General features: G+C 41.5%; 1 protein-coding gene across 2 annotated transcripts in view; it reads right to left on the reverse strand.

Moving 5' to 3' along the window:
* Window positions 1-19,354, reverse strand: part of LOC115101117 (splicing factor, suppressor of white-apricot homolog) — a 132,793-nt gene that overhangs the window by 78,387 nt on the left and 35,052 nt on the right. For both annotated transcript variants that reach the window (XM_029620333.2, XM_029620332.2), the window contains exons 8-10: window positions 13,886-14,222; window positions 13,587-13,754; window positions 13,355-13,448 (exon numbers count right to left, since the gene is read on the reverse strand). In XM_029620333.2, the coding sequence (XP_029476193.2) occupies window positions 13,355-13,448; window positions 13,587-13,754; window positions 13,886-14,222 (599 nt within the window). The remainder of the gene's footprint in view (window positions 1-13,354; window positions 13,449-13,586; window positions 13,755-13,885; window positions 14,223-19,354) is intronic.

Genomic DNA, 19,354 nt, shown 5'->3' on the forward strand with positions numbered 1-19,354 from the left:
TATAGCAATGCTCCGAGAAACACACCTGCTACAAAAGGACGCACATAGAATAGAGAACCATTTGTACAAACTGGCTTCTTTTTCATCAGCCCCAAACAATACATCTTTAGTTATCATAATGATAACTATATTTGGTATTATATTTGGTGAAGAACACATTATGACTTGTTTAAGACTTGAGACTTGCCTGTCTTGACTTGGACTTGACTTGGGATTTGAGTGCTAAGACTTGAGACTTACTTGTGACTTGTAAAACAATGACTTGGTCCCACCTCTGGTATCCAGACACTCAAATGCAGCATAGGCTACTTTTTGAGCATTCTTCCAGTTCCCCGTGGTTTAAATTTACACTATAATAACATTATATTAAATTCATGAGTCACTCAAACCTGGCTCATGTTGTAATACAATTGTCTGCCCATATCTTTCCTAAATAATAGAGGAGAATCGTATCTTTGTGGCACATCCTTCCATGTATAAGGACCCCTTTGAATGCTCCGGACACTCTTCGTGTGGTTGAAGAGGTCTGGAGGCCCCGAGACACTTTCCACTTTTCATTAAGCTCCAGTCAAAAGCTCATAATTTCTTATAAAACACTAAGATAGCTGCCAAACTTCTGTTGGGCTGAAGTTCGAATTCAGGCTGCATCTCAACTGGCCGTTATAGGGCGGCGAACAATTGCCCCAGCATCGTCCGGGTTTGGCCGGTGTAGGCCGTCATTGTAAGTAAGAATTTGTTCTTAACTGACTTGCCTAGTTAAATAAAGGTCAAATATATATTTTTGAATAATACATCTTCACCATCAGCACAAGCCAAAGGTAGTTATTTCGTACCCAGAAAAGCTGGAGAGCGACACGGACACACAGAAAAACAATATTGATTATTAATAGCGAAGGGCCGACGTGGAGGAAAGGAGCGAGGATCAACAACGAGAAGAAGAAACAACCATGAATTGATGGGAAAAACCGCTTGACAAAACCAAGGCCAGGCTACAGACACTATCATCATGATCATCCAAGCTAATCCACATGCATTTCTAAATGAGGTCACAAAACAAAAACAGCCAACGTTTCATCCACCATGGCCGTTTCCTGATGGCCTGTTTATTCATATAGTAGTGGTAGCTGGCTCTCACAAAACCAATCTGAAAAATCACTCAGGTAGGGCCACAATAGGCCCAAGTTCTGGATGGTATCCAATCCTTTGATTGATTTTACAGATTGTTATCTGGCTTTTTTACAATAACTATAACTTTATTATGGAACATAATAAAAATGAAGATAATTATGTATTCCATATAGCTGTTCCCCAAATCACAAGCAGACCTCAAGAGTTGATAAGTAAGCAAGATGGTCGGTTGCTTGGCTTGCCTTGCCTTGCCTGTGGGTGCAGCCTGCTTTGTGACTGAATACAGACTCCATACTCAAGAGTTCTCTCCGTACTGAAACAAGTTCATAGATTGTAATTTGGCAGATGACAGATTGCTCCCCAAAGTGAGTGGAAAACAAAATAGGGCCAGTTTGATCTCTACTGCTGGTCTGACCAGGTGAGGCCTTCTGATACACAGCAGACTCTGGAAACATCAAATATGTTGAGGTTTTATGGCCTGTTAAAACCAGGTCACACTAATTACTTGACCTCAAAATGACCTTTTACTTTTCTCAAACCTAAAGGACACACGAGGAAATGCAAAATCACAGCAGCCTCCTCAACTCCCAAACCGGTGCATGTGAAATGGCGCCTCATACGTTATTGTTTTACCCTTTGACACATACCCCCACACGGGTGTGATCATTCTACAGTGGTCCCTGCAGCTTACGTTCAAACCAGTGTGATTAGACACTTTAGAACGTCCAGTTACGATTGGGGTAACAGTCGGCGTTTGAGCTGGCCACACTGTTTTTTACAGCAACATTTTTGCACAAACAGTCTTTACAACATTATGTCCTCTATGTAAGCATTTTAATCTTGAATGCAATGTTCAGACATTCACAGAAGTAGCGACAGCATGACACAATTCTCATCCAAACCGGAAAATGTCGTAGCAGTCGTAGCAGTAACTGAGGAAAGAGTGACCTAACACAAGCAGTCATATTGAGCTAACTCTTGGCTAACAAAAACCAAAATATGAATAAGCTAATAGCAATTACCATTTACAATTCATCACGTCACGGGTGAGCTCACCAGTGATCAAATCATTTAGTAAAACACTTTCTAAAAATAGAAAGTAATCTGACAATGGGTAGCTTGTGTGCACCACCATGTTTTTTTTGTTTTTGAGTCAACCAAAGACAAGACATGATGCATGTTGAAGGGGGTGTGTCATCTACGGTCATTCACTTCCGGACGTTTACGCAAAAGACGAGTGAACCATCCATTCAACTCGTTTTGTTATAACATCTTTGGTCTGACAGACATTTACGTGACAACCAGAATGCATTGTATGATGTGAACAAACATGGCGCCACACACAGCTGGCAATTAGCTTAGCATCAGCTCATCATAATCAGTACAACCTTCAAGAAATTATTATAATGTGTCCATTACAATCTATGCAAGATTCGGAATGCATGTAACCAGTACTTGAACATATGTGAATAAAACAGTAAATACATTATGCTCCATAAATACGTGCTACAGTAGAAACGACAACACGATATACAGAAACTATGATAACGTAATAAGGCACTTTGATAGAAACACACACATGTCCAAAGTTATCATTAGCAAGGAGAACAGCAACCTAGGCAATGTGGGCGAAGCCATAAAATGTGCCAGGGGGGGGGAAGTTAGAGCAAGTTCTGAAGTTCTGTGCTGACTGGAGACGCTCAAATGTCTGAATACTTCATGTGAGGAAACACTAGGGAAGTGCTTGGGCTCTCGTCGAAGAGAGAAGTTTGTCTAGCTCAGTAACGCCTCAAACGTAAATTGTCGTCAACAGTGAAATGGACAACTTCTATGAATTAATGAGGAGGCGGAACACATCTCAATTCAAACTGACGTTCGAAAATAAAACTTGTTAGAAAACAATTAGAAATTGACAAGTTAAAAGTTGAAGCCTATAGATAATTAGCAGGCATGGTTTGGTTTGAGGGCAACATGGGTTAATTGTCCTCTTGCATAACAATCACACTTTGCATGCTGACACTGGGGCGACCGTTATAGATATTTTGAACTCATGCTTGTAAAGGTAAAAGGCATGTAGGACAATGTGGTTAATGCAGCAATCCTTCGTGCACATAATGATTCTGATGTTAGCACTGCCGAGACCCGGTGAGGAAAACAAACCTAAATAGAAGTCATAATGCTCAGTGAACTGGCAACCACGGTGGATACATGTTTAAAACATGAGAGAGAGGGTGCGGGGGGGCATTCAACAGAGCAAATTAGTTATCTTTGCACAACTGTGGATAAGGCACATAGGCTAATACAGAATTGCTAGCCTACTAATGCTGCATTATCAAAATAATGAGAACATTGATCCACATTTTAGATTCATTTCACACTCAGGGGCAGCAGAGTGCAGTTGAGTGCTGAGTGACAAATGGGACACCAACTCCCTGAGTGTGAACATGCTGCCATGTTGCCCTAAGAGATGTGATGACTGAGTTACTTAGTCATTGACAGTGAATGAGAATAGATCCGTTTCCGCTCCATCTATCCACTCCCTTGACTCACACTGCCTTTCTGACATCCGGCTCAAAGAGACAAGACATTAGAGGCCTGGGGTGATTCACATTACATGCTTAGTATCAGAAAGATCTCTCATAATGGCGCGGGGGTTGGTTGCAAATACAAAAATCTGACTCAGAACGAGAGGAGCACATAGGCGCTTTAATTCCGTGTGGCATATAACACCCATTACAAAGTGGTTACATATAAACTGTCTGCTTTGGAATGATATAAGGCTCATGTCTCATATCATGATACACAGTCTAATTCCAGTGATTAGATGAGAGGGTGTTTCTCCCCTGAGAAACACCATGAACATGGAGGAGATAGCTAACGTTGTAAGGATGGGGGGGAAACAATTATAATTGGTAGTTAAATATCAGTATATTATTTTTTAGAGCCCGGCCGATATGGGATTTTCACTGCACAGCCTCTCGCCCCAAGCGTTGCCTCAGTGAACGGTCCCTTGGGAGTCCCTACCCCCATTGAAATTTAAATGGTTATGGTAAGGCTTCCGGTTAGGTAAGGGTTATGGTTAAGGGTTAGTGTACTCTCACACAGCTAGTTAGCTGGCTAGATGAGGGTGGCGAAACGTGAATTTGGACCAATCCCTGACAAGTGACAACCCATATATCAGCTCGTAGCTACCCTTCGCAAAGAGCAAATACCACACTAGATTTCACAGGCTTCACTAAAGGGCAGTAAAGTTAACGTTACTAGACAGGAGAATGTTCTTAGCATGGAACTTGCTTTACATTTGGGCATAGCATCCATTGTTTGTCACAACACCCAATGCTATGACACTTCACGTAACAGTATATGGCCAGTGCACATTATTGGCACGTTAATGAGCTGGCAAGCTTCTATCTACTCAACACTGACCGTAGAAGCAGTAACAGTTAGTTCACCCTTCTCTACGACTGGTGTCGTTCCGTTGGGTGATTGTTTCCAATCTTGCTGTAGCGCGCCAAGGCAAGATAGGCTTATTAGCCATGTAAACGGCAATACAAAAACATCTGAAAAAAGGAAAATATCGTCCGATAATATCGGTCAATTGATAAATCGGCCAGGCTCTAATTATATTGAACGATATACAATGCCTTCAGAAAGTTATAACACCAAGACTTTTCCCCACATGTTGTTGTGTTACAAAGGGTGAATACAAATCGATTTAATTATAAATATTGTTGTCTATGATCTACACAAAAATACTCTAATGTCAAAGTGGAAGAAACATATTTAACAAATGTTTGAATTTATGAAAAATAAAACACTAATATATCTTGATTAGATAAATATCCAACCCACTGAGTCAATACATGTTAGAAACACCTTTCGCAGCGATTACAGCTGTGAGTCTTTCTGGGTTAAGTCTAACGATTTTGCACACATGGTTTGTACAATATTTGCACATGATTATTTTTTAAATTCAAGCTTTTTTAAAAACATTTTTTAAACTTAAATTGGCTTGAAAATCTATGGCAAGACTTGAAAATGGCTGTCAAGTATGATCAACCACCAACTTGACAGCCATTTTCATGTCTTGCCATAGATTTTCAAGCCATTTTCAGTTTTTTTAAATGTACTAGGCCACTCAGGAACATTCAATACTGTCTTGGTAAGCAGTGTATATTTGGCATTCTGTTTTAGGTTATTGTCCTGCTGAAAGCTGAATTTCTCTCCCAGTGTATGATGGGAAGCAGACTGCATGTGTGCCAGTGTGAGTGGGCTGTTGCCAGAGTAGATTGAGAATTTGGCAGTACGTCCAACCGGCCTCACAACCGCGCCAGCTCAGGACCCTCACATTCGGATTCTTCACCTGTGGGATTATCTGAGACCAGCTGATGAAACTATGGGTTTGCATGGGTTAGGGTTAGAATATGCTGTGATAATAATAATAATAACTTGGTCAATGTCCAAATATTTATGGACCTGACTGTATAGCCTAATAAGCAACGGATTCTGAAACATTAAGAATTATAGAAGTATAAATCAATTACAAATGACATGACTAGATTTTAAAATACTAAACTGCCCCCTTGACTGAAATTGAAAAAGCAATTTTCTTCCAGGTAACCATTCTGTAAATTTTGATCCATCCCTTAAGCTGTCCTAAGATATTTTGTTTTTCTTTGTCAGAATTATACAAGCAGTTTTGAATAGAGGTGAATACTAGCTTTCCAATGGTGTCAGAATTCTTTGAGGGTATTTTTATCCAAATCGGGTGAAAGTTGTAGTAATTACAGCACGTTTCATATGTTGCCGTCCCCTTTTTAAGGGACTAAAAGCAGTTGGACAGTTGGTTGCTCAGCTATTCCATGGCCAGGTGTGTGTTATTCCTTTATTAGTTCATTTACAAGTAAGCAGGTAAAAGATAGAGAGTTGATTTCAAGTGTGGCATTTGCATTTGGAATTTATTGATGATGTGACTGCTGACAAAAGCAGCAGGATGAATTCTGAAGGGTTTAGAGCTATATTATCTGCTCAGATTCAGCCAAATGCTTCAAAACTCATTGGACGGTTCACAGTGCAGATGGACAATGACCTGAAGCATACTGCGAAAGCAACCCAACACGTTAAAGGCAAAGAAGTGAAATGTTCTGCAATGGCAAAGTCAATCACCTAACCTAAATCCAAATGAGCATTTCACTTGCTGAAGGCAAAACTGAAGGCAAAACAGCCAAGAACAAGCAGGAACTGAAGACAGCTGCAGTAAAGGCCTGGCAGAGCATCAACAGGGAATAAATCCAGATATTGGTGATGTCTATGGGTTCCAGACTTCAGGTAAAAATTGATTGCAAAGTATTTGCAACCAAGTATTAAAACTCACAATTTTACCAATTCATTTTCAGCCCATAACATAGTTAGCGCACCTAGCTAGCCATTTCACAACGGTTACACCAGCCTAATCTCGGGAGTTGATAGGCTTGAAGTCATAAACAGCGCAATGCTTGAAGCATTGCGAAGAACTGCTGGCAAAACGCACAAAATTCCTGTTTGAATTAATGCTTACGACCCTGCTGGTGCCTACCATCGCTCAGTCAGACTGCTCTATCAGATCATAGACTTAATTATAACATAATAACACACAGAAATACGATCCTTAGGTCATTAATATGGTCGAATCCGGAAACTATCATCTCAAAAACAAAACATGTATTCTTTCGGTGAAATAAGGAACCGTTCCGTATTTTATCTAACGGGTGGCATCCATAAGTCTAAATATTCCTGTTACATTGCACAACCTTCAATGTTATGTCATAATTACGTAAAATTCTGGCAAATTAGTTCGCAGCGAGCCAGGCGGCCCAAAATGTTGCATATACCCTGACTCTGCATGCAATGAACGCAAGAGAAGTGACACAATTTCACCTGGTTAGAATTGCCTGCTAACCTGGATTTCTTTTAGCTAAATATGCAGGTTTAAAAATATATACTTCTGTGTATTGATTTTAAGAAAGGCATTTATGTTTATGGTTAGGTACAGTCATGCAACGGTTGTGCTTTTTTTGCAAATGCGCTTTTGTTAAATCATCCCCCATTTGGCGAAGTTGGCTGTCTTTGTTAGGAAGAAAGTCTTCACACAGTTCGCAACGAGCCAGGCGGCCCAAACTGCTGCATATACCCTGACTCTGTTGCACGAGAAGTGACACAAAGAAAATCATGTTAGCAGGCAATATTAACTAAATATGCAGGTTTAGAAATATATACTTGTGTATTGATTTTAAGAAAGGCATTGATGTTTATGGTTAGGTACACGTTGAAGCAACGACAGTCCTTTTTCGCGAATGCGCTTCACATCGATTATATGCAACACAGGACACGCTAGCTAAACTAGTAATATCAAACATGTGCAGTTAACTAGTGATTACGATTGATTGATTGTTTTTTATAAGATCAATTTAATGCTAGCTAGCAACTTACCTTGGCTTCTGACTGCATTCGCGTAACAGGCAGGCACCTCGTGGAGTGCAATGAGAGGCAGGTGGTTAGAGCGTTGGACTAGTTAACCGTAAGGGTTGCAAGATTGAATCCTCGAGCTGACAAGGTAAAAATCTGTCGTTCTGCCCCTGAACAAGGTAGTTAACCCACTTTTCCTAGGCCGTCATTGTAAATAAGAATGTGTTCTCAACTGACTTTCCTAGTTAAATAAAGTTGTAAGAAAAAAAAAAACGGCCAAATCGGTGTCCAAAAATACCGATTTCCGATTCTTATGAAAACTTGAAATCGGCCCTAATTAAATCGGCCATTCCGATTAATCAGCCGACCTCTAGTTCATACAATAATTTTGACAAAACCTTTAACTTAAATATGAAAGTCTACACTTAAAGCACATCTAGATTGTTTCCTTTCAAAACCATTGTGGTGGCGTACAGAGCCAAAATTATGCAAATTGTGTCACTGTCCAAATACTTATGGACCTGACTATATATCGATGCGTGTCAAATGCCATCCCTCATTCTCCGCTGGGTGAGCAATCTCAAAGTGTGCCTATAAGCTATTTAGGGTCTCAATCAAACGATCCATAGCCCGTGATGTATTTATCGGAGTTATGGACCTCACAATAAGATTCGAGTAACTTATAACGATGAAACTTGAAGCAGCAGCCGCGGCACTATCAGTCGGAAATGGACAGCTCATGGTCCTGAAAGTAGGCAAATTCAAGTGGGCATAATTCCTTTAAACGGTCTTAATTTCCATTAGACTTCGCTAACAACAAAATGGCTTTGTGTTGGAGCCTATTGCTTCCTATTTAAGAAATAAGAGGTAGGCCTACCTGTTGACAGAGGAAATTAGGCTATAGGCTACTATATCCATAGATTTGTTGGTCAATTCCTACACCCACCATGCACTCTTTAAAAAGCCAACATCTGTGTCAGTGAAGGGCGGCTAAGTTAAAACCAGGACCCGAATTGAGGGGGTATGCCATAGGCCTACCATTTATTAAAGAAAATGCAAAAATTACTGGCCTAACCCTTGTTAGCTTTTAGATTTTGAAGAAAGTAAAACGGATCCAATTATATAAAGTCATCTATAACAGCACTTTGGTTCACGATGCTTTATGCTGTAAATTACCTGGGAAAGACATGGCACGCATATGGGGATATAATAGTTTCCTTTCTTTGACATTCAGTGGCTGAGTTACAACCTTCTATAGCCAAGGAGACAAAAAATGGACTTTGCTTGGGAAGTAATCTAATTCTGTCACTATCACTTGATGAAGCGATTCACTTTGTACAATAGAAGAGCGGCGGCAGGTAGCCTAGTGGTTCGAAGGGCCAGTAACCGAAAGGTTGCTAGATCGAATCCCCGAGCTGACAAGGTAAAAAATCTGTCGTTCTGCCCCTGGCAGTCATTGTAAATAAGAAATTGTTCTTAACTGACTTGCCTAGTTCAATAAAGGTTCAATAAAAACAATGTGTTTAAATCCAGACAGCTTTTAGGGATACACTTGTGACCTTCTCTAGTTGGGTTAAGCCACAAAATAAGAGTAGGCAGCAGTTAAAGCTGAACTTTTTCATCGTCGGGGTGGAAAGGTAGGCCTAACTTCTGAAAGTATCATGCTCAGATTTAATATTTGCAAACAGGGACAGTTGTTGCAAACAAGACACACATTTGGTATTGGAGAAATGGGATATGGAACATATAGGCGTATCCCTCCGTCCATTCTTTGCTTGTAATTTCATACATTTGTGTGGTATTAAAAAAGATTCTGCTAATATGTAAAATTACATGAAATGTTTCTAAAATGCCATTTTTTCCTCAGATATGCACCTGCAAATATGATGAGTCAGGCAATGCTTTTACTATAAAGGAGATCTTTCAACCCCATGGACCCGCAACCTCCTGGCCCGCAGCACTGTGCACAAAATTCCTGCATTGTCGTGTAATGCTTACAGGACAAAGAACCTTTTCTAAAATCGTTTCTAAAATCTAAGGCTCTGGTCTGTCCAAGAAGTGGACACTTAATTGTTATTTTGGGTATAGGGGAGGGTCAATACTTTTTTTCCCCAAGCATTCAGGGAGGGTTTAGGTAAAATATATTTTAATGAAGGAAGGGCCATTCATGAGATGTACGATTTTCTCCATGTAATCCTTATAATGAAAAACGTTCACTCCCTAATTGACAAGTAACTCCTATGCCGTCATGATCTCCCCTGAACACTGAATATATTTGTCTTACAAATAGATAACCATGTCTTAGTTACCTACCTCGCCCACCTTAGCCATTTGATCCCTGGTTCATTGAATGAGATAATTATTTTATAGAGCTATAAAAAGTATTTGGTTGTAATTTTAAATGTTGCAGGGTGGCCAACCACCCGCCAGGAGTCCATGGGAGCTACTGGTTGAGCAGGCTTTTGCTCCAGCCTTGCTCGAACACACCACATTGTAAAACAATCAGCTGCTTAAGAGGGTCTTGATAAGCTGACTCTGGTGGATTTGAGCAGGGTTGGAGTGAAAGCAGTAAAATTTGATTTAAAAACAAGATTCATAAAAAAAAAACACCTTATGGAACAGCGGGGACTGTGAAGCAACACAAACATAGGCACACACACAAACTCACACTATAAACACGGATTTAGTACTGTAGATATTTGGTAGTGGTGGAGTAGGGGCCTGAGGGCACACAGTGTGGTGTGAAATCTGTGAATGTATTGTAATGTTTTTAAAATTGTATAAACTGTAAACAGACACTGCTGGAAGAGTAGCTAATGGGGATCCATAATAAATACAAATACAAAAACCTGCACACCCAGTAACTCTATAGATGGATGTTTGATGGACCACATCAAGTGCAGTATTTTACCTTGTGAGGGGTTAAGTACCTACAGAAGGCCAGAATATACGATATATGGTTCCTCGCATCATACAACACAATTTTCAGTCACCATTTATTTATTATGTAAGTGACAAGCTTTCAAAGAAGTAAAAAAAAAACTTATCTGTCCGACAAGTGGCTAGAAAAGTTCATTCCAAGCCCTGCTACCCTTAAGGTCTATTTAATCTAAACTGAGGAAGTGTGAATATCTGGGAGGTACATTCCTAGCTCTGAAACAACATAGACAGTTCAAGTGAACTGCAGTGTTTAAAGTGGTAGAATAAACAGACATGGTACATAACTGGGCCACCGTGGCCAGGCATATAAAGAGAGGGGCAGCAGGCCTTACCAAGCAACCAGGGCAGCCACATCCAGACGGACTAATTTCATTGCCGTTGACACGGCTCCTAATTGAGCTGGATGCCCAATTAAGGAAAGTAGATACTGGATGAATTAAACAAACTGTCCAGATTGGGCTGCAGAGAGCCAGGGACAGGACGTGTGTGTGTGTGTGTGGGGGGGGCAGAGAGCAGAGCCTGTGGGAGCTCACACGGCATTTCTCCCAATTTCACTTTGTAACAGTCCTGCCATGTCTTTTCTCATCGTTCCCCTCTCTAACCTATAGGCTGTTTCCCACACAATATTTGTCCCATATCAGCAGCACAGCGGTTACAGAGATGATAATTAGGGGTTAGAGAGATTACAAAGTCTCAGACCCTGTGATTATATTTTTCCCATGTCTGAACTTTGGCTTCAGTACAATTGTACGCCACAGTACCTGAGGGTTGTGTAGGGAGCTGTGATAGGGAAGGGAGTAGAGAGAAGAGACGCTGGTGAAAAGTCAGCCGGCTGTCTGACATGGTGCTGATAAGGAAATGGTGTTTTCCCCGGGGGAAGGAGGAGGGATTCCCGAAAGCAGAAGCTTTCGGAATGCCGCCAGATTTAAGCAGAGCGCAGGGAGTGGTTTGGGGGTTAGAAATTCGATTACTGCCAACACTGGAAGAGGGTTTCAATTCCAAATTATCTCCCCATCCGGTCCTCATCACCTCTGAGATGGAAGGCAGCTCAGCTCACCTCACCCAGCCCAACCTCCAGTCCATATCATCAGACACATACCAGAGTACACAGAGAACCAAGGAGACAAAACCTTAAACATCCTTGTGAAAGACTAAGGCCGGTACTTAATCTGACAGATTAACAATTTGCTCAGTAGCACACTTAAAAGGCAACATGCTCTACGTTCATGTCGGCTGTAAACAGCTCAGATGTCGTCTCAAGCAGAAATCCCATTTATATTACAGCCTATAGGCTGCTGATCTCTGTTTGTTTGAATCTCAGCCTTAGTGAGATTTAGTCCAAGTCAAAGCCCACACACGCATATCCACCCGCATATTCTACACTCCCAGTCCAAACATGCTCTAGTAATTAACATCCAATCAAGCACAGCATTAGTTTTGTTTCCGATCCAGGCATTATTGTTGTTTTAATTGAGATCAGGGTTCCCTAGCTTATCTCAAAGGTAAATCAATCCTGGGTGGCAAACTGTCCGGGATCAGTAAATTAATTTAACGAGGTGGCCAACACCAAATCTTTTCAAAAGCATAGGTGCTTTAAAATAAAAGTTCAAAAAGGACACAAAGTTAGATGAGCTTTTTTTAAATAATAATTTACCTGCCTTTCAAGTTTGTTTGTTTCATGCAATTTTGGCCAGCAAATGGATTTCTCAATTGCCTGTTACAGCTCACCCTCTTTACAAAGTACTTACGTCTCCCTCCCACCTGAGCCTGTTAAAGAGATTATTCAGTATTTTTCTTTTTTACTTAAATAATCTTCAAACTACACGCAGAGACATAAAAATGGTATCCATAAGTTCATGACTCTAGACAAGTAGAAGAAAATACCCAAATCCTAAAATGTCACAGTATCCCTTAAATAATGGATTTCAAATGTCACATAAGCGACTAAATGTCCACTGAGAGAATAGCCATGTAAAAGGTCAACAGTTTCAAGTAGCTTTTAACACTTTATACACTTATCGCTGCCCTGTTAATGTGTTGGGTCGTGACTAGGCAGTTAGATTTGTGAACACTAAGGACCAGTGAGAGTAGGTCCCAGGAGAAAGTGAAAAAAAATACATGAAAATAACTTTATCTTTGATGAATAACCTGACATTAATCCATTGTGTGATAGGTGTGTTAAAACCAGGGGCTCGATCAGGAAAACGAAACACAGCTACATGGCTAAATGCTTTGCTTGGCCCTGGGTTATTCACAGGCTTAGGTTTCTTATACTTAAAAAACAAGGTCCTCTCATTAAAATCAGAAAGAGACAGAGAGAGAGCGCTTCAGCCCAACGCATTTGAGTGACAGCTAGCAAGAGGCCTGCCCAGCATTGTCCAATGAGGTTACAGAGTGGGTGGACACAGCAGAGAGAGAGCAACGCAATAGTCGGGAGTGCTACTTTCAGAACTACTGGCTAAAAAGTATACAAAAGTACCAGAGAATCTCTTAAGGAGAATCAGCTTGATTTATGATAAGCTGACTGCTAAAACCGCCTCCTTCTCCCCCAGTAACCCCGGAGCGTAGACACGAGTCAAGGGCAGGCAGGCATTTTGATATCTGGAAAGCATGAAAGGCCCTACACACAAAAACTGACTGATCCCTGATCTCAAGCGTGAAAGCCTGAGAGCCACGCCACCTAATGCCTCAGAGCATTTTAAAAAGCAACCTGGAGAGCACACTGCTGAATGAAAGGAAATATTTACTAAAGAACCAGAGGGTATATCATCCTTTCAAACAAAATGGCATCAAAAAACACACACTGTGCTCAAGGAGGAAGAAAAGGACAGATGACACACACCTGTGGCAGGCTGATTCCCTCTTTCTGCATGAAGTAATTCTTCTTGAACTCATAATAGGTGTTGTACTGGTTCCAGGACTGCAAGAAGTCAAACCTGTGTTGGAAACAGACACACATACACAAGATGTACAGCCACATAAGATGTAAAGCCACTAGATTGAACAGAAACTTGAGCCGTTTTCCATTATTCAGCACAGAAAAAGCAGGAATGGCCTTTTCTCTAGCTGCTTACCGCGGGTCATTCTTGGCGCGGACGCTGGTCTCAAACTTGACACCGTTCCTGGCCACGTACTCAGCCAGCTTGTCAATAACCGGTTGGATGTCAGGGGGCGGGGGGATGATGGCTGGCGCTGCCACGGCAACCGGGGCCGCCACGGCAACGGGAGCCTGGGGCCGCGAACTGATAGATGAGGGAAAGATGGGTGGAGACGAAATAAAGATATTTAGCAATGCATCACATTATGTGGGGGAACTAGATAGTATGGGGAGTGATAAAATATCTCCACTTCTGTCCAATAAGTGTCCACATACCTGGTCTCTGGTATGACAGCAGCAGGAATAACAGGGGCAGGAGGAGAAGGGGTTGAGAGGCAGACTGGGACCTGGCTGGGAACTGGAGTTGGTGGTGGGATGATGGGAAATGTAGTCGGAGGTGCTGTGTAGATGATCCGTGTGGATGGCTCAGGAGGTGCAGGGGGCGTGGTCCCTGGAGGAGGCGGGGTTCCAGAGTAAGAGGGTGGAGCCAACATTCTGCCAGAGGGCAGGGAGCTGTAGTAGCCGTTGGCATCAATCCCAGGGGGGGGTGGGGCCAGGCAGTAGGTCCCATCAGGAAGCATGCAGTACCCATAGTACATCGCTGCCACGTTAGCTGTAAGGTCAGAGAGAGGAAATTATCAAAATACTTATCAAAATAGGTAATCATGCAAATACTTCAATTGCATGTGGTTTTGCATGCCTTCCCTGTCACTGAGCAAAAGTGTAAGTCAGCATTGGATGAGATAGGTCTGCTCACTGAGTGTTAGTGTGTGTGGGTAGGCTGTGGTGCCGAGCGGACTAACATATACATTTAAGTCTGGCCTCATCGCTAATCGGATCTTAGCCTCACAGAGGAGGCAGAGAGAATAAAGCAAACTACACGCTGATACAAATGAAACATTTTAATAATCTATGTCTGGATCACTGTCTACTTAATTAAAATGTACTTTGTCAGCAGAAGACGGGAGGAAAAAAGGGGAACAAAAAGGAGAATGGCCCAACAAGAATAATTAGGATCAGCTTGTTGGAAATCATAATGTGTTTAAAAGCGGATATCAAAAACAATATGCAACCGATCATTTCCAAAGCCTCTCATTACACTCACACTACCCATTTCGGACTCTATCAAGTGCATCAACCGGTCAGGGAAAGTAATTTACAGCAGGAATGAGAAAATAATACTGGCACAACGACCAGGGTTAACACAGTCAGGTTATGAATAACCGACAGATTCACTCATAGTGTTCAAAGGGGAAGAAAGAAACAGGCAAGAAGAAGGCTCCATAAAGGTGTGGTATGTCACTGTACAATGGTGCAAGTCAGAGTTCCTGTGAAAATTCGACTCATACCGTTACTGTGGATGGGAAATTGGGAAATGCAAATTCTGTGTGAGTGTCAAACTGACTTTGTTTGCGATGACAATTTGACATTTTTTAAGTATAATAATTGATTCCTGTGAGGTGCTACACAGATTCGCTCTGACAACTGAGCTGGAAAATTTGCGCTCACATCAGCTACCGTTACCAGACTATATAAACAGATTCTGCCAGCTCACTGCCAACAGCAGCAGGAGGGGGAGAGGGGAGGGCAGGTGTTTGTCATAATTTGTGGGTGTGGTGGGGGTCAATCTGAGGTCGCTCAAAATGTCACATCCATCTTAAATTGTCCGCTCACTGAGACTTATTCCATGGCAGCTCAGACTCAAAACCATAACGAGATCGACTGTAATTGTATTAAGTTGAGTTTTCACATTCCGTTTGATACGGTTAGCCATCACATCAATAACCACTTAAGAGTAGGATTGGGAGTGGGAGGATGAGGGCGTTCGGTTCAGCATGTAGCTGTGTGTCTCGGTGCATTATTAACTCTCCAAGGTCTTTTACTGTGGCAGTGGTTTCCATCCCTGATGGAGTGTACAGAACGGAGAAAGACAGAGAAAGGGAAGGAGAACGATAGAGAGGGGGAATAAGAGGCTTATTTTGTCAAACCTGAAACTGGATGATATTAACTCGACCCATCCAAAATGCACAAGGCTGGAAACCTGTAGGAGAGCCATCATTCACATGCTCCATATATATTTTTTCCATCTAATTAAAAATGAATGGCCGAAATGTCTTCAGTCAATAAGTATTCAACCCCTTAGTTATGGCAAGCATAAATAAGTTCAGGAGTAAAAATGTGCTTAACAAGTCAAATAAGTTGCATGGACTCTGTGTGCAATAATGGTGTTAAAAATATATTTTTTAATGACTACCTCATCTCCGTACTCCACACATACCGGTAATTGTAAGGTCCCACAGCCGAGCAGTGAATTTCAAACACAAAGACCAGGGAGGTTTTAAAATGCCTCTCAAAGAAGGGTTTCTATTTGTAGATGGGTAAGAGCACGGTGAAGTTATTAATTACACTTTGGATGGTGTATCAATACACCCAGTTACCACAAAGATAAAGGCATCCTTCCTAACTCAGGTGGTCGGAGAGGAAGGAAACCGCTCAGGGATTTCACCACGAGGCCAATGGCGACTTTAAAATAGTCAAGAGTTTAATGGCTGTGATAGGAGAAAACGGAGGATGGATCAACAACGTTGTTACTCCACAATACTGACCTAAATGACAGTGATGTTTTCAAGCATAGTGGTGGCTGCATCATGTTATGGGTATGCTTGTAATCGTTAGACTGTGGAGTTTTTCCGGATAAAAAAAATAAACGGAATGGAGCTAAGCACAAGCTAAATCCTAGAGGTAAACCTGATTCAGTCTGCTTTCCACCAAACACTGGACAATAACCTAAAACACAATCTACACTGGAGTTGCTTACCAAGAAGACAGTGAATATTCCAGTTTTGACTTAAATCTAATTTAAAATATATGGCAAGACCTGAAAATAGTTGTCTATCAATGATCAACAATCAATTTGACAGAGCTTGAAGAATTTGGAAAATAATAATGGGAAAATGTTGCACAATCCAGCTGTGGAAATCTCTTCGAGACTTACCCAGTGTCATCTGACAAAGTATTGACACAGGGGTGTAAACAGTTATGTAAATTAGAAGTTTCTGTATTTCATTTTCAATAAATTTGCAAACATTTCTAAAAACATGTTTTCACTTTGTCATTCTGGGGTATTGTCTGTAGATGGATAACATTGATTTTACCCACTTTGAAATCAGGTTGTAACAACAAAATCTGGAATAAGTCAAAAAGGTATGAATACTTTCCGAAGGCACCATCGATATGTATAAGGGTAAGGTGACTAGGCACCAGGATACATGATTAATAGAGTAGCAGCAGCATACACACACACACTTAAATTATGATTGTGTCTATGTATAGAGTCAGTATACATGTGTGCATGTTGTGTGTGTGTTGGAGTGTCAGTAGGCATTAGTGTCTAGAGTCCTGTGAGTGTGCATAGAGACAGTGCAAAAATAGTAAATACAACGGTTTACTTAGATAGTCCGTGTAGCCATTCTGTTAGTAATTTAGAAGTCTTATGGCTTGGGGATAAAAGCCGTTTAGGAGCCCGTTGTTTTCAGACTTGATGCACCGGTACAACTTGCGTGCAGAAACAGAGTACAGTCTATAGCTTGAGTGCCTGGACTCTAAAGATTTTCCAGACCTTCCTTTCACATCGCCTGATATAGATGTCCTGTATTGCAGGGAGATCGGCCCCAGTGATATACTGGACTGTCCGCACCACCTGTAGCGCCATGCAATTGAGGGGGGTGCCGTTGCCATGCCAAGCAGTGACGCAACCAGTCAAGATGCTTTCAATAAAGCAGCTGTAGAACCTCTAACTTCCTGATTAGAGAAGAGGCGCTGCCACGCCTTCTTCATGACTGTGTACTTGTGAGTGGACCATTTGAAAGTCCTTAGTGATTTGACACCGATGAACTTGAAGCTCTCGACCCGCTCCACTGCTTCCTGTAGTTCACAAACAGCTCTTTGGTCTTACGGACGTTGAGGGAGAGGTTGTTGTCCCGACATCACACCGACAGGTCACTGACCTCCTACCTGCAGCCTTTCAAAGCACTTCATAAATACAGATGTGAGTGCTACAGGGTGGTAGTCAGTGTAGCATGACGTTTTTGAGTTCTTGGTAACAGGAATGATGGTAGTCATCTTAAGACATGTGGGGATTACAGACTGGGACAACTAGAGGTTGAAAATTACAGTGAATATGACTGCCATCTGATCTGCGCATGCTCTGAGAACGCAACCTGGAATATCTGATTTTACTGCTTGCATGAGTTACTTGATGTGGAATTGAGTTCCATGTAGTCATGGCTTTATGTAGTACTGTGCGCCTCCCATAGTCTGTTCTGGACTTGGGGACCATCAAGAGACCTCTGGTGGCATGTCTTGGGGGTATGCATGGATATCTGAACTGTGTGCTATTAGTTTAAAAAGACAGCTCAGTGCATTCAATATGTCAATCATTCTCACAATTACAAGTAGTGCTGAAGTCAATATCTCTCCTACTTTGAGGCAGGAGAGATTGACATGCATACAGTAGAAGTCAAAACTTTGGACACACCTACTCATTCAAGAGTTTTTCTTTATTTGCACTAATTTCTACATTGTAGAATAACAGTGAAGACAACAAAACTATGAAATAACACATATGGAATCATATAGTAAGTAAGCAAAAAAAGTGTTAGAGATTATTCAACCACCCTTTGCCTTGATGACAGCTTTGCACACTCTTGGCATTCTCTCAACCAGCTTCATGATTTAGTCACATGGAATGCATTTCAATTAACATGTGTGCCTAGTTAAAAGTTAATTTGTGGAATTTCTTTCCTTCTTAATGCATTTGAACCAATCAGTTGTGTTGTGACAGAATATAGCCCTATTTGGTAAAAGACCAAGTCCATATTATGGCAAGAACAGCTCAAATAAGCAAAGAGAAATGACAGTCAAATCATTACTTTAGGACATGAAGGTCAATCAATGCGGAACATTTCAAGAACTTTGAAAGTTTCTTCAAGTGCAGTCACAAAAACCATCAAGCGCTATGATGAAACAGGCTCTCATCATGAGAAACACAATAGGAAAGGAATACCCAGAGGACAAGTTCATTAGAGTTACAAGCCTCAGAAATTGCAGCCCAAATAAATGTTTGAGTTCAAGTAACAGACATCTCAACATCAAATGTTCAGAGGAGACTGCATGAATCAGGCCTTCATGGTCAAATTGCTGCAAAGAAACACTACTAAAAGGACAATAAGAAGAAGAGGCTTGCTTGGGCCAAGAAACACAAGCAATGGAAATTAGACTGGTGGAAATCTGTTTGAGATTTTTGTTTCCAATCGCTGTGTCTTTGTGAAATGCGTGGTAGGTGAACGGATCATCTCCGCATGTGTAGTTCCCACCATGAAGCATGGAGGTGGTGGTGTGATAGTGCTTTGCTGGTGACACTGTCTGGGATTTTTTTAGAATGCAAGCCCTACTTAACCAGCATGGCTACCACAGCATTCTGCAGCGCTACGCCATCCCATATGGTTTGCGTTTCGTGGGACTATCATTTGTTTTTCAACAGGACAATGACCCAACACACCTCCAGGCTGTGTAAGGGCTATTTGACAAAGAAAGAGAGTGATGGAGTGCTGCATCAGACCTTGCCTCACAAATCACCTGGCCTAATCCCAATTGAGATGATTTGGGATGAGTTAGACCGCAGAGTAAAGGAAAAGCAGGCATCAAGTGCTCAGCATATGTGGGAACTCCAAGACTATTGGGAAA

Source organism: Oncorhynchus nerka, linkage group LG19, assembly GCF_034236695.1.
Source record: "Oncorhynchus nerka isolate Pitt River linkage group LG19, Oner_Uvic_2.0, whole genome shotgun sequence".
NCBI classification, from domain to species: Eukaryota; Metazoa; Chordata; class Actinopteri; order Salmoniformes; family Salmonidae; genus Oncorhynchus; species Oncorhynchus nerka.